Raw genomic sequence first — 11,489 nt, 5'->3', positions numbered from 1 at the left:
GAGGGAAGAGAAAACCTTATAATATACTTTCAACAACAATGTGATACAAATAATTTGCATGTTATGAAGTCGTAAAATAATTCTGCTGCATAGACAAACTCATATCAATGCCAAAATGCATTTTCAGTGGTGAAGTTATAATTTGTTATTTGACTTGCATCATTGTTTTCATCCTGATACAATAATAAACTGCAAATATCCTAACACAATAATGTCAATAAATTAATTATATAAAGTTGTTTTCTCAGGTTTCCTATCATAGAAATCATAAAATAATAATAATTACACTCCCTCCCTCATATTTGTCATATCTGAAACCACAATCTCTGCTGATCTGAAGACATAGTTTACTTACTGGCTAGACAGACTGCTATAGCTAGCTTGCTGGGGTCTGGGTTCTCAGTAAATCACAGATTACATGGTTTATGACATTCTTTGCCCAATAAGGAGGCCCCCACATTTTCAGGGACTCTGTGGCCAGCTTTATATGTAGGTATGCACATAAAGAGCATGGGTGAGGGAGAGCAGAGCAGGGCATTAGCACGACCCAGAAGCTTATCCAACAGGAAGTAGCGAGCAATGGGCTTAGTGAGAAACAGTTTAAAAACAAACACAGCCAAATATCCTAAACCCTGCACTTAATCTGCATTCATAAGGGTTCGATTTGGTACAGGGGCCCCTGTATCAGCTACAGCTAAAGTGTCACTGAACAAGTCACTAATCCCATTCAGTGGAAGTTAAAACTGCTCTTTGTCCTCTATGGTAAATACTGGGCAAAGGTGATGTGATAATCTGGTATAGAACTGAAAAGTAGCCTGCTTTAATTGGGAGGCTTAAGCTACCCAGTTTGCTATGGGCCATAAAGCAAACCAAGTACTGGTATTCAGTAATATAAGGATAGGGCTGCAGGACAAATATGTTGGGATTTTTTTATCTCTCTGTTAGATGCAACACAACCACTAAAGGCCAATTCTGAAAATACTACTTTAGATTTTGTCCATAATTGAAACATGGGTGAATATTTCCAATCCCAGTTCAGTATCTTGGCTATTGACGATGTAAGTAAAATGTACATCCTACAGTTTAAATGCAGGAGTCTTCTAGCTGAGAGCGTGCTGAGAACCGAAGCCCTGGATTTAGACTGAAACGGCGTTACTGAAATTGACATAAGTGGATTAAAAGAAATATTATCTTTTCCTCACGAGTGATGATGACACTTCTCAGAGAAACAGGTTTTCCTCCAGCACTGGTTAACAGCTGTCAGAAATGTCAGAGATGAAATTATGGCACACTACTTCAAAATGACATTTTATTCATGAGGATGAACGTCTGTTCGACTGTCACGGAAAAGCCTGCACACGTTCCTGACTGATCTTAGTTCTATTTTCATCCAGGGGTGTTCCTTAGATGTCTGAGCGTCAATTGGCTGCACAAAACATGGGGAAGGAAAAAAATCAAAAAATGCTGCCTAGTTAAATTTCTCGAAAACACAATATTCACAACACAGCACGCTTTTCTTATTTTATATAAAAAAAATTATAATTTGAAAATAAATATGTTTAACTGTTTTACATAGACACAGAAAACATGTTAATAGTGAAGAAGAGACAAAGGGAACTAAATATGGGCTCTAGGACCGATGGCGGGTTGTTATGCTGTTTCTGCTGTCGTAGTGACTACTGAACTAAAACCTCGCAGTAGTTTATTTCTATTTTCATCTTGCAGGATGGACAAAAGACCAGTCCGTTACATAAATACTTAAATACAACTTACTATCCCTACATACACACGTGCACACTGACAGATACACACACTCATACCTGCACACACACAAACATAAACACGGTAATGTTAAAACTCAACACAGCATCCACACGTTAAATCTACAGGGTTTGAAAATCAAGAGCTGTCACTGGTACGATACCACGTGTGATTCATCCAGGGAATGTCAACAAATCATTTTTGATTTTTTTTTTTCACCAAAAAAAAAAAAAAAAAAAAGGCTCCATTTTGAGAGGACCCATCAGTGACCTTACAGACAGGGGGAGATAAAAACAGCCACAGGTACATAACACTGCATATATAAATAGTCCAAATTAAATATGGGTAGAAGACTGAATACTGAAAAATACTCTATAACATTATAAATTATCTATAATGTACTATGGCATAAAGAGATACTGAGTATGTACAAGTTCAGAGAAAGAGATACGTAATCAATAGATCATGTATTGAGTTCAACAGCTAATATAACTACTTTGACAACCCCCTCTCCTAAAAAAGGAAACCAAAATAATTTAAAAAGCATTCTAAGGATTTTCTCAGTACATTTTGAGAGGCACAGTTTTTTTCTCAAATGGAATCTACAGTATATGATGTTTTCAGTGGTTTTCAGGAACATAGCAAAACATAAAATGCTCTTTTTGATAATTATTATCCCTTTAAAAGTGTATGGCACTCCAGAGTCTGTCCTGCTGCAAGCGACTGCGGCTGAGAAAGAAAAAATAAAATAAAATTGTATTTGCACCTATCAGTCCTGCAGGGTCCGCAGAGGAAAGGAAGTGATATCACAAAGACACAGATTCAATATTTCCATCAGCTGTCCAAGTGTCCTCCTGTCCTAGTATAGAAGCAAAGGTAGTCATTTGCTGACAAACAAATCTGGCCACCCTTCCTGAAAACAGGGCACGACTGTGTCCTCGCCAGCCCCGCCCACTGTTTGAGCAGGTCTAAATATTATACATTTAGAGGTTTTGCAACTTTGATTTACACACAACCACAGTAGACTCATTTCCAGTGAAATAAATGCATACATTGAATTGACGACAAGACTACACCTGCACTGCAAGCCTGTTAGAAATGCAAAACCACATGAAGGATCTTTTGAGTTTTGTCAAATGACGGGTTTAGTTATTCGTTTCCGTAGCAGCATAACAACTCAACGTGGTCTATGTACACAAGGATATACAATGGGAGGAAAAGGTCTATTCTTTCTTTTTGTTCTCTCTCAGTCAGTCTAAGGGGAATGCTGTCCACAGAAAAGAAGAGCATATGGTTCAAAGGTCAAAGTGCTGTGCTATATTCCTTCATCTTGAATGGCCTGGTGATCCCACCTCTCTCATCTTCTTGGCTGGTCACATCTAAAGCAAGAGGAAAAGTCAAGGTTTTAAGTTGTTTGGTTGCATACACAGACATAATACATACAGTTTGAATATCACATCACGTCTGTGGTAAGTGGGATAACTCACTGTAATCTACCAATGTGTAAAACCAGTGACACGGCGGCAGTTTGCGAGTCCGTTTAGCTAAAGACTGATAACAGAGATAAAGGCTGAGGCCCAGTCCCATTTCTTATGTCTATCCTTGCCTCTTGACACAGGGCTATCAGGTGCAGCACTAGAAAGTCTGCCCCTTCAAAATGGGACACCCTTTAAGGCTGTAAGACTTCAATCAGTATGCTTGAATCGGTTCAGACCTTAAAAAGCAGTTAGCTGTGGTGGTTGTGTAATTTGTTCAGTGGAGTTATTCTGTGAAGCACAGACGTCACTGTCTTCAACATCAGAAAGTACTTTAGAGCCACTTGATGTTTTGTACAATCAACTCCAACTAAGTTTGGCTGTAGTTAGCGTAGCTACACGATATGTTGGATAACTTCTGCTTTTAATGCATAACACTCAGTTTGGTTTTGAATGCTTTTTCCCCCAGCTACTTGCATTTCTTTGGCTGAATAAGAGTTTACTGCAAGCACTTTTAGAGTTCAAAATTATCACATTTATTAGATTAAAAATAATTGAAACTCCACAGACGCCATCATTTAATTTTATTGTGGTACTTTTGATGTCTAATGCACCAGCAGACAGATGTGTGAAGGAGCAGACGAGCTGTGAGGCATTTGAAAATTCCCTCCACCCCAGACTAAAGCCCCTGTTCTAGCTGCAGAGACGCAGCAGGATCCTGCCACCGCCACGCTTCACAGTGGTTACGGTGGTTGTGTTTTTGTTCAAAATCTACCTTTTAGAATTATGAGGCTCAAAAGGCAATAACACACTTTCCCCACATACTTCAAAAACATGTGAAATAACTTTACTAACTTTACCTAAGTTTTACAACCCCCTTCCCACAGAACAGACATAAGAAGAGTGGGAAGTTGCTGCCCTGCCAGCTCCCTGCAGCTCCTAAGATGTTGTTTCATTGATTTTGTAAAAACACATATTTTTCACCACAACAAGAGAAAAACGGAGGTATTTGAATGCTTTTCTAAACATGAGTTTTGCTGGACGATGCCTTTCTGGAACAACAGCTGAAATGTATTCAGGTTTAGTCAATTACACTTAGCCACATGTACAGTTAAGCAAACAGTTGAGCCTACAATTTTCTAAATGTTATGGATTTTTAATCCACTAAAAGTCAACTATGTTTATGCAAAAATCTGTATTTTAACTTTTTTTCCCCCTTTATAATACATGCAAAATTTGAACCAAGATATATTTCAAAGAGAAGTGTTGCAAAATAAGAACATATAAAAAATACAAATTATTAACTGTAGTAGCAATTTAGTTGTCCACATGTGTTAACCATGCCGTGCCACTTACTTGCAGGTCCTCTCGTTGAGCTCTAGCTGGCGTTCTTTACAGTATTCAGCTGTGTGTTTGCAGGAGCACCGGCAGGTTGCGGGGTCCTGGATGAACAAACGCTTTCTCCTGACTGAGCAGTGATCGCAACAAGGCTCACAAACACTAGACACACAAAGACACAGATGGAGAGGAAGAGGGAAGAAGATGGTTGATTATCACTGTATATCAGAACCTCCACAGTGCTGGTTCAAGCTGCTGCCTGACAAGTGCATGGTACAGTTTGGTAGTATTGCACCCAGGCTGCCACAGAGCAAGCAAATATCCAAGCACTACATTTCTCTGATGGAAGCCCTCCAACCCCTCCCTTGTTGATTTGAGCGCTCGCAAATCCCTTCAATCTGTTAGACATGCAGTGAGGCAAAGCTCTGGACCTTTTCTTGCAACACACAATGGCATTCTGACAATTACTCTGACTGTTGCAAATATTAAAATCCAGAAAAAGAAGACTCGAGGGTCTGCTTGGTTCTCCGTTAGGAAAGAAAACATTTTATTAAGTGAAGCTGAAGAGTGCATTTCGCACAGAAAGACAGGAGACACAGAGAGACAAACATAAGAAATAACAAATGAAGGCTCAGATTCTCTATTGACATCTCCGTGGACAAATTACAATAGATTTCACAAGCATGACGTGTTTGGTCACAGTGCATGAGCTAACAAGGAAACACCGGTCAGCATGTGTTACTTCTGCATCAAATTAAATCACGTGTGCATTTGTACAGGCTCACAGAGAAAAGCAAGCAGATGAAGATACAACAACTGTGCTCGCTCAACCATTTGATGCCCCGTACTGAAAAATACATACAAAGAAGAAGAAGCAAGGGGGAAAAAAAGGAATAGGAAAAACAAGACCTTAGATGGCCATCACTTATCTTCGCATTACATAAAAAGTACCAGCATTAGGCATGGAGGAGAAAAAATGTTTGTAAAGATGAAAAGAGTGAAGGGTTGAAAGGAGACTGGTGCGAGACACAGCAAAGCGACACAGACTCAACACTGAACACAAGACCATGATTGCAATCCTGGTGATGCCAGGACTGATACCGCTACAGTATGGGTTGTCCTGCGAAGCCATGCTGGTGGAGCAGCGGCGTGTTTCAGTTGAAGCTTCAAGTTTCAGCCCACACTACATCGCCAATCTGTTTACTCCACCTTCTCTAAACATGTCTGATGTCAATCATGGCACTTGGTATTTGACATGATGTTGGGGGCGGCGGGGGTCAGGGGAGTTTTTGTGATGATACGCCACTGTGTCTCATCCAAAACTATTGCTCCAGACTCATCTATGGACTGACATTCTTTAGAACAATGTCACTGTGAGGCTGGAAGGAGATTAGATGGAGGAATTGCGGTGTGGAAATGGGTTATAGTTCATTTTTTGTGAGATATGATGAGCAAGCTTCCTGGCTTGACTGTCGTGTTAAAAGTTTTGCTCAAGCTCTCTCAACTAAACATGTTAGATAAAGGACAATGTAGACAACTGCAGCTCCTGGGCTAGAGGACAGGACGTACAAGACGAAATGAGGACAATGCATGGAAGCAACATGCTAAACGATGCGACTGAGGTGGGCAAAATAAATGATGCAAATTAAAAGGGAAAAAGGAGCTCTTCCCAAATTAGCTTAATTATGAGAAGCGCAACACTCAGATGCAGGTATGTGGAGAAGGCAGAGCTGACGTACGCATCGTGAATTGTTTTGTCGCGGTTTTTCTTTCGTTTTCTCTTTAGTCCTCTACCCTTGCCCTTCCGGTGTTTTCTGCAAGAGAAAGAGGACAACAGCGCAGATTGATGCCTGAGAGACTAAGAACAGAGATGGACTCAGGTGTTAGATGATGGTGTTTTAAAAGAGACCTCACAGTGTTGACTGCTAGAAAACCAACATGGGTTATAGTAGGTATTAGAAATACCTGTTGTGAGGTCTATAAAAATGCAGCAGCCAAAAAACATGAGAAAAGCAACAGGTGATGTTAACATCCCAAGAACATTAGTGAACAGCATCAAATGTTCTGTAATCGTTTCAATGAACGATTAGACAAACAAGAAACCTATAAAATGTTTTAGATTCTTGCTTGGCAGTGTACAATTTAATGCTGTTTAGTGTAGATGTCATTTCAAAACAACACAAGGTCTCAGGGGGAGTGTGAAAATGTTTGGCTTGAGTTTCCTCCATGGACAGTTCACATGAACTTCACCAAACCCTCATCTTTCAACATTTCTGGGTCAATGTTTTATGGCTGATTCGAAGCGTTTTCAGACCACGGCACAATGAGAGGCAACCAGGGAACAGAAGAATACAGCCGACTTCCGAGGTGTGGCCTGGATTAAAATATCTCTCCGACTGTTTCGAGTGCAGCCTGAGTTTGCACTGCGAGCAGCTTTCTGTATGTACAGTGTTAAACTGTAATGAGAACATTAGTCACGGTCAAACGGAGGGTCATTCACTGTGCCAACCTTTAACTGCAGGACGGCTGCAGAATGTGAGAACAAATAACATTAAAGAGTTAAATATTTGGTAATCTGCTGAACAAACACTTTTTGTTTATCAGTCAGACTGGGCTGAGGTTTAATAATGAATTGGTTTCTGTTGTGTTACTAGCAGCTGCACACGTTTCTCCTTTTTTTCCAGAGTCAAAAATCGAAAAATCTGTGGACGTAAACCGCAGTTTCACAACTGCAGCAGTTGCAGATGATTCAGCTTCATGATTCTCAGATGTCAGCGGTCAAGGTTAAAACTAACATGAAAGTATGAAGGCGTCAGAAAGAGGAGTTGAACAACCCTGAGAACATCACACTTTGCAGCAGCACGCCTCCAGCGCCGGTCTCGTAAAAAGTAAATAAGGTTAAAGAGGAGAGTCTCTTCAACTGAATCCTTATCTATATGGCAGACAGCTGACATAAAAATCGAAATAACAACCATTGGTCGCCCTGCAACGGAAATATATAAACGACGTCGTCACTCGTGGCGGATCAGAGAGTTTTATGGCTTGAGGCACATCAACTTCTGTCACTTAAGACAGGTCCATAAACAAAAATGTTAAACAGAACCTCAAAAACATTCTTATCTATATCAGAGAAGAAGAAACAGGAGTCACAGACATTATGTGAGATGAAGGCAGTTCAAATGTGATAGGAGGAATGTAAGGATGAGATAGAAAAGAGACGAAGGTGAACAGGACAGGATTAGAGAGGGCGATGACCCCATCAAGTGTCACTTATTCACTTGAACAGCTTTCGCAGTATTCCCTTGTCTTTATCACCTGGGAGCACTGTGCTGATCTCAGCATAACCCGATCTCACTGCTGCGGCTTTCTGCTAAGGCCTTAATTGAAGTGTGCGCACAAGAAAAGGAAAACGGCTGGAAATTAGGTGGGAAAACAAAAAAGCACAAGGGCTGACGTTGATTTGCAGACGGCTGAGAGTTTGTTTGCAGAAACAAACCGAAAAAGGATCGCATTCCAAATCCCTATTGTTACTGCCCCACCAGAAAAACCCAATGCGGAAAGAGCTTTGTACTCACTTTTCTTTCTGTTCTTTCACTTCATTCTTTAACCTGAAACGCAGGAACAAAACAAAAATGATATTAGATCACAGCCTGCTATTGTTTCCTGGTAAACGGATACAGATCGCGCTCATCAGAGACCAGACGGCTCATTATCATCGTGGCTGAGCTCACATCAATCTTCTCACATCGTATTACATCACTTTTCTTTAGCAGAACCTGATTTTTTTTAAAAAGGCTTTCACTTTCAAGTGCCTGGCCTAATAAATGAAGCAGGTTCGTGTGGAAATGATACAGTGAACATGCGCACACACACACACACACACACACATAACCAGGCACAGAAAAGGGTGTGTTCATTTTCAGACATACACACACTTGTACACAGAACAACAATGGCAGGCTGTTAGCTTTGTGTCATTATTTGACAGTTCGACAATTACTGAGTGTGAAGCAATGAAATTCTCACAAAAACCACAGGTCAAAGGTCAACAAAATATGATCAGAGACAGTGTTTACAATGTGAAGGTCGGTGAAAAAAAGGCTTGCAAGATTTGGGAAATTAGCTTAAGTTTAGACTCAGTTTAGCTTTCCTGTGTTGAGTAAATAATAGCATATTGTAATAACAATTGCAATAACCAATTATGACCAGGTCTGAACCAGAAAACAGTCTTCTTCCATATATGTTGTTACTTTCCCACATATGATAAAAAAGTCCATTGGTAAAAGCTGCAGATTCAAAATTGTTTCTTCACCGAATGAAAAAAAAAAAATATATATATATATATAAAAATGTGGATTTCACTGTTCAAGAATCTTCAACTGCATTAATTTCTTCTTTAATAAATATTCAAATATTCTTTAACAAAGTATTAAAAATATAATTAAAATTAATATTAAGACTAAATATTAATTGTCCACCTGTAGGAATGTATAAAAGTTGTGTTTTTCCAGCAGATACTGAAACTCCAGTGGGCCAAAGCAGTTGCTTTTACTGTTAGTTATTCCTACGCTGCATTAACTTTTCTGTGAAAAGTGAAAATGCCACCATGGTTTAACTAAACGCATTGAGCTACATGATATCAAGCGAGTCCAAAAGTCCAACCCTGGGGCCACTTGTTGGGATTTTTTTTGTTTCGTTTATTCAGCCATAATGAACTCTAGTCTTTTTTCCAATGGTTTATTAAATTACAATTGTTCTGTTTTTTTATTAACTTAAGAAAGAGTAAAAGGGATCACTTTCTTGTTTAATTTTAATTATTATGCATATATAAGTCCCAAAATGTATTTTGGGAAATGTGGCCGAGGATTTATGTCCTGGCTCCGATCCTCAATAACACCATGCAATAAAACAGATATGTATTGATGTGGCAAACTGCAACACATTTTATGACGATGCTGTTGGCTCAGCTGTGCTTTAACCTGGCCCCTGTTTTACAACACTGGGTTTATGCCAATGTACACAGTGCTGGTTTGCAAAATGTCCTTTTGTTTTTATGGTCTGAATTTAACTATCTCACAGTGACACCATTCATTTACCTAACTGGCAAATACTGTAGATCGATCGCAGATACCGTATTTTAGAAACGTGCTCTAAAAGTTAGTGGTTAAAACCAAATGGCTTTATATATAAAAATTAAAAAAAAATATGACAATGTCCTGACAAATAGAAGTTTGTCATAAAGTTCAGAGGGACATGTCTTCAAGGCCCGGGCAGCAGATAGTGGAACTGTCCCATCTCAGTCCAGAGAGGAGAACAGCACAGAAATTACACATTTTTAACCGTTGGCCTACAGTCCTGTGTATGACGCTTGTTTGCTCACAGGTCGCCCTCAGACGTGGGGGATGGATGATGAATGTCCCCACTGTCCCTCTGTGTCACAGTTCACTCATGTCATATTGTCCAGCAACAAAACAAAACTGGATAAATTGCAATGAAAACACTTGGTCTCCCAAAATAGGGGCTTCAGACTTGAGGGCTGAGTGATAAGTAATGAACCCATCACCACCAAGCAACGGGTTTGATAGCACGCGCCCCCTACTGTAATAGTGTGGTACTGAGACAACAGGAAAAAAAATAAAACATAAACTTTGCCTTGACGCTTCATCACAGTCTGTTACAGAGTGATGTAGAAGAGTTTTCACATTTGATTTCCATCAAAAGGACGACTAAACACTGAGGTCACCTGACTAGACGTGTCTTTAGGACGAAGCAACATGAAGGAAATCTCCTGTAAAGCTCATAAACTCTTTAACGTTTGATTATGAGTGAAGCTTGAAAAAGCAAATACCATTGTTTATTATGAATACTATTGTACTTTCTTGATTAAATCTGTTCAGATATAAGGTCAAAGCAAAACCCAATGAGGTGTTTGTTCTCTCAGTGTTTTATTAGTCTACAGTAATGTGGTTTGTGTAACGGTGTGTGCAAGAGTGTGTGTTCAGGGGTCTCTTACCTACACTCACAAGCGCTGTGCTCTGTAAAGCTCATGAACACATCGTTTTGTTGCCTTTGGGGTTTTATTCTTTTAATCTGTCGAAAGATAATGAAAAACAGAAACAGTCAGAGAGGGGAATAAAAAAAAGAACAAATTCATTTCTAAAGAGCTGCTGTGTTCTGAGTCACAACAAGAGCAAAGACAGAAATAGACCGGAGGAGATTTGAATGGATTTGTGGATCGATATAAAAACAAACCTAAAAGGTCAGTGTGTGGTTTGTAAACACGGCGTGAATAATGGTGTCCACCCTATTGTGACTAAACCACACAGTGAACCAGTTTTAAAAAGCAGGCCTGAGACTTGAAAGCCTTAAATAAAAATCCCAAAAATGTTGAACAGGATTGCAACAGCAACTTCCAGGGTGGTTTTCATCAAATGTTTTATTTTTCTTTTGGCAGTCATTTTAATAGGTTTAGTATTAAGCTTTCTCTAAGTCGACATGTGAACAAATTACCCATGTTCTGGTTAAATCCTGGGAAATTTTGTAGTTTTCTTTTTAAGCATTTATGTGATACTGGGAAATTTTTGCTGTTTTCGAACTTTTGTTAATTTTCCACATAGTGAATTATTACTTTCTGTAGCACTTCACTAATCGCAGCCTAGCTATTTGTGTTGTCTGCATAAGACAAACCCCTTAAAAATATTGGTGATTAATAGCTAACAACACGGCTGTTTCCATCTTCTAATGAAGTACAGCATGATATGTTTTGCTCACGTTTTGTATGATCTAAAAATACATGAACATAGAAGCCTATGAAGAGTTGTTTTGTTTTTGTCCTGTCTTCTTACAAACCCTGGACCAGAGACACTGTCAGTGGAGTTAAGATTCAAATCTCTAAAAAGTGACAATAGCTTCATT

The 11,489-nt window shown here is 39.3% G+C and overlaps 1 protein-coding gene across 5 annotated transcripts in view; it reads right to left on the bottom strand.

Moving 5' to 3' along the window:
• Positions 1-1,298: 1,298 nt before the first annotated feature.
• vegfab (vascular endothelial growth factor Ab) overlaps positions 1,299-11,489 on the bottom strand; it is a 58,844-nt gene continuing 48,653 nt past the window's right edge. For 4 of the 5 annotated variants that reach the window (XM_008312876.3, XM_017033760.2, XM_025056636.1 and 1 more), the window contains 5 exons: positions 10,588-10,664; positions 8,150-8,182; positions 6,314-6,388; positions 4,593-4,736; positions 1,299-3,140 (listed from right to left, as the gene is read on the bottom strand). In XM_008312876.3, the coding sequence (XP_008311098.1) occupies positions 3,119-3,140; positions 4,593-4,736; positions 6,314-6,388; positions 8,150-8,182; positions 10,588-10,664 (351 nt within the window). In that variant the 3' untranslated portion in view covers positions 1,299-3,118. The remainder of the gene's footprint in view (positions 3,141-4,592; positions 4,737-6,313; positions 6,389-8,149; positions 8,183-10,587; positions 10,665-11,489) is intronic. The other variant, XM_025056637.1, reaches the window with a different exon arrangement.

The sequence above is a fragment of the Cynoglossus semilaevis genome, chromosome 7, assembly GCF_000523025.1.
Source record: "Cynoglossus semilaevis isolate Cse_v1.0 chromosome 7, Cse_v1.0, whole genome shotgun sequence".
Lineage (NCBI taxonomy): Eukaryota > Metazoa > Chordata > Actinopteri > Pleuronectiformes > Cynoglossidae > Cynoglossus > Cynoglossus semilaevis.
Note: the sequence above shows the minus strand (reverse complement) of the source record. Positions and strands in the feature narration are given on the sequence as shown.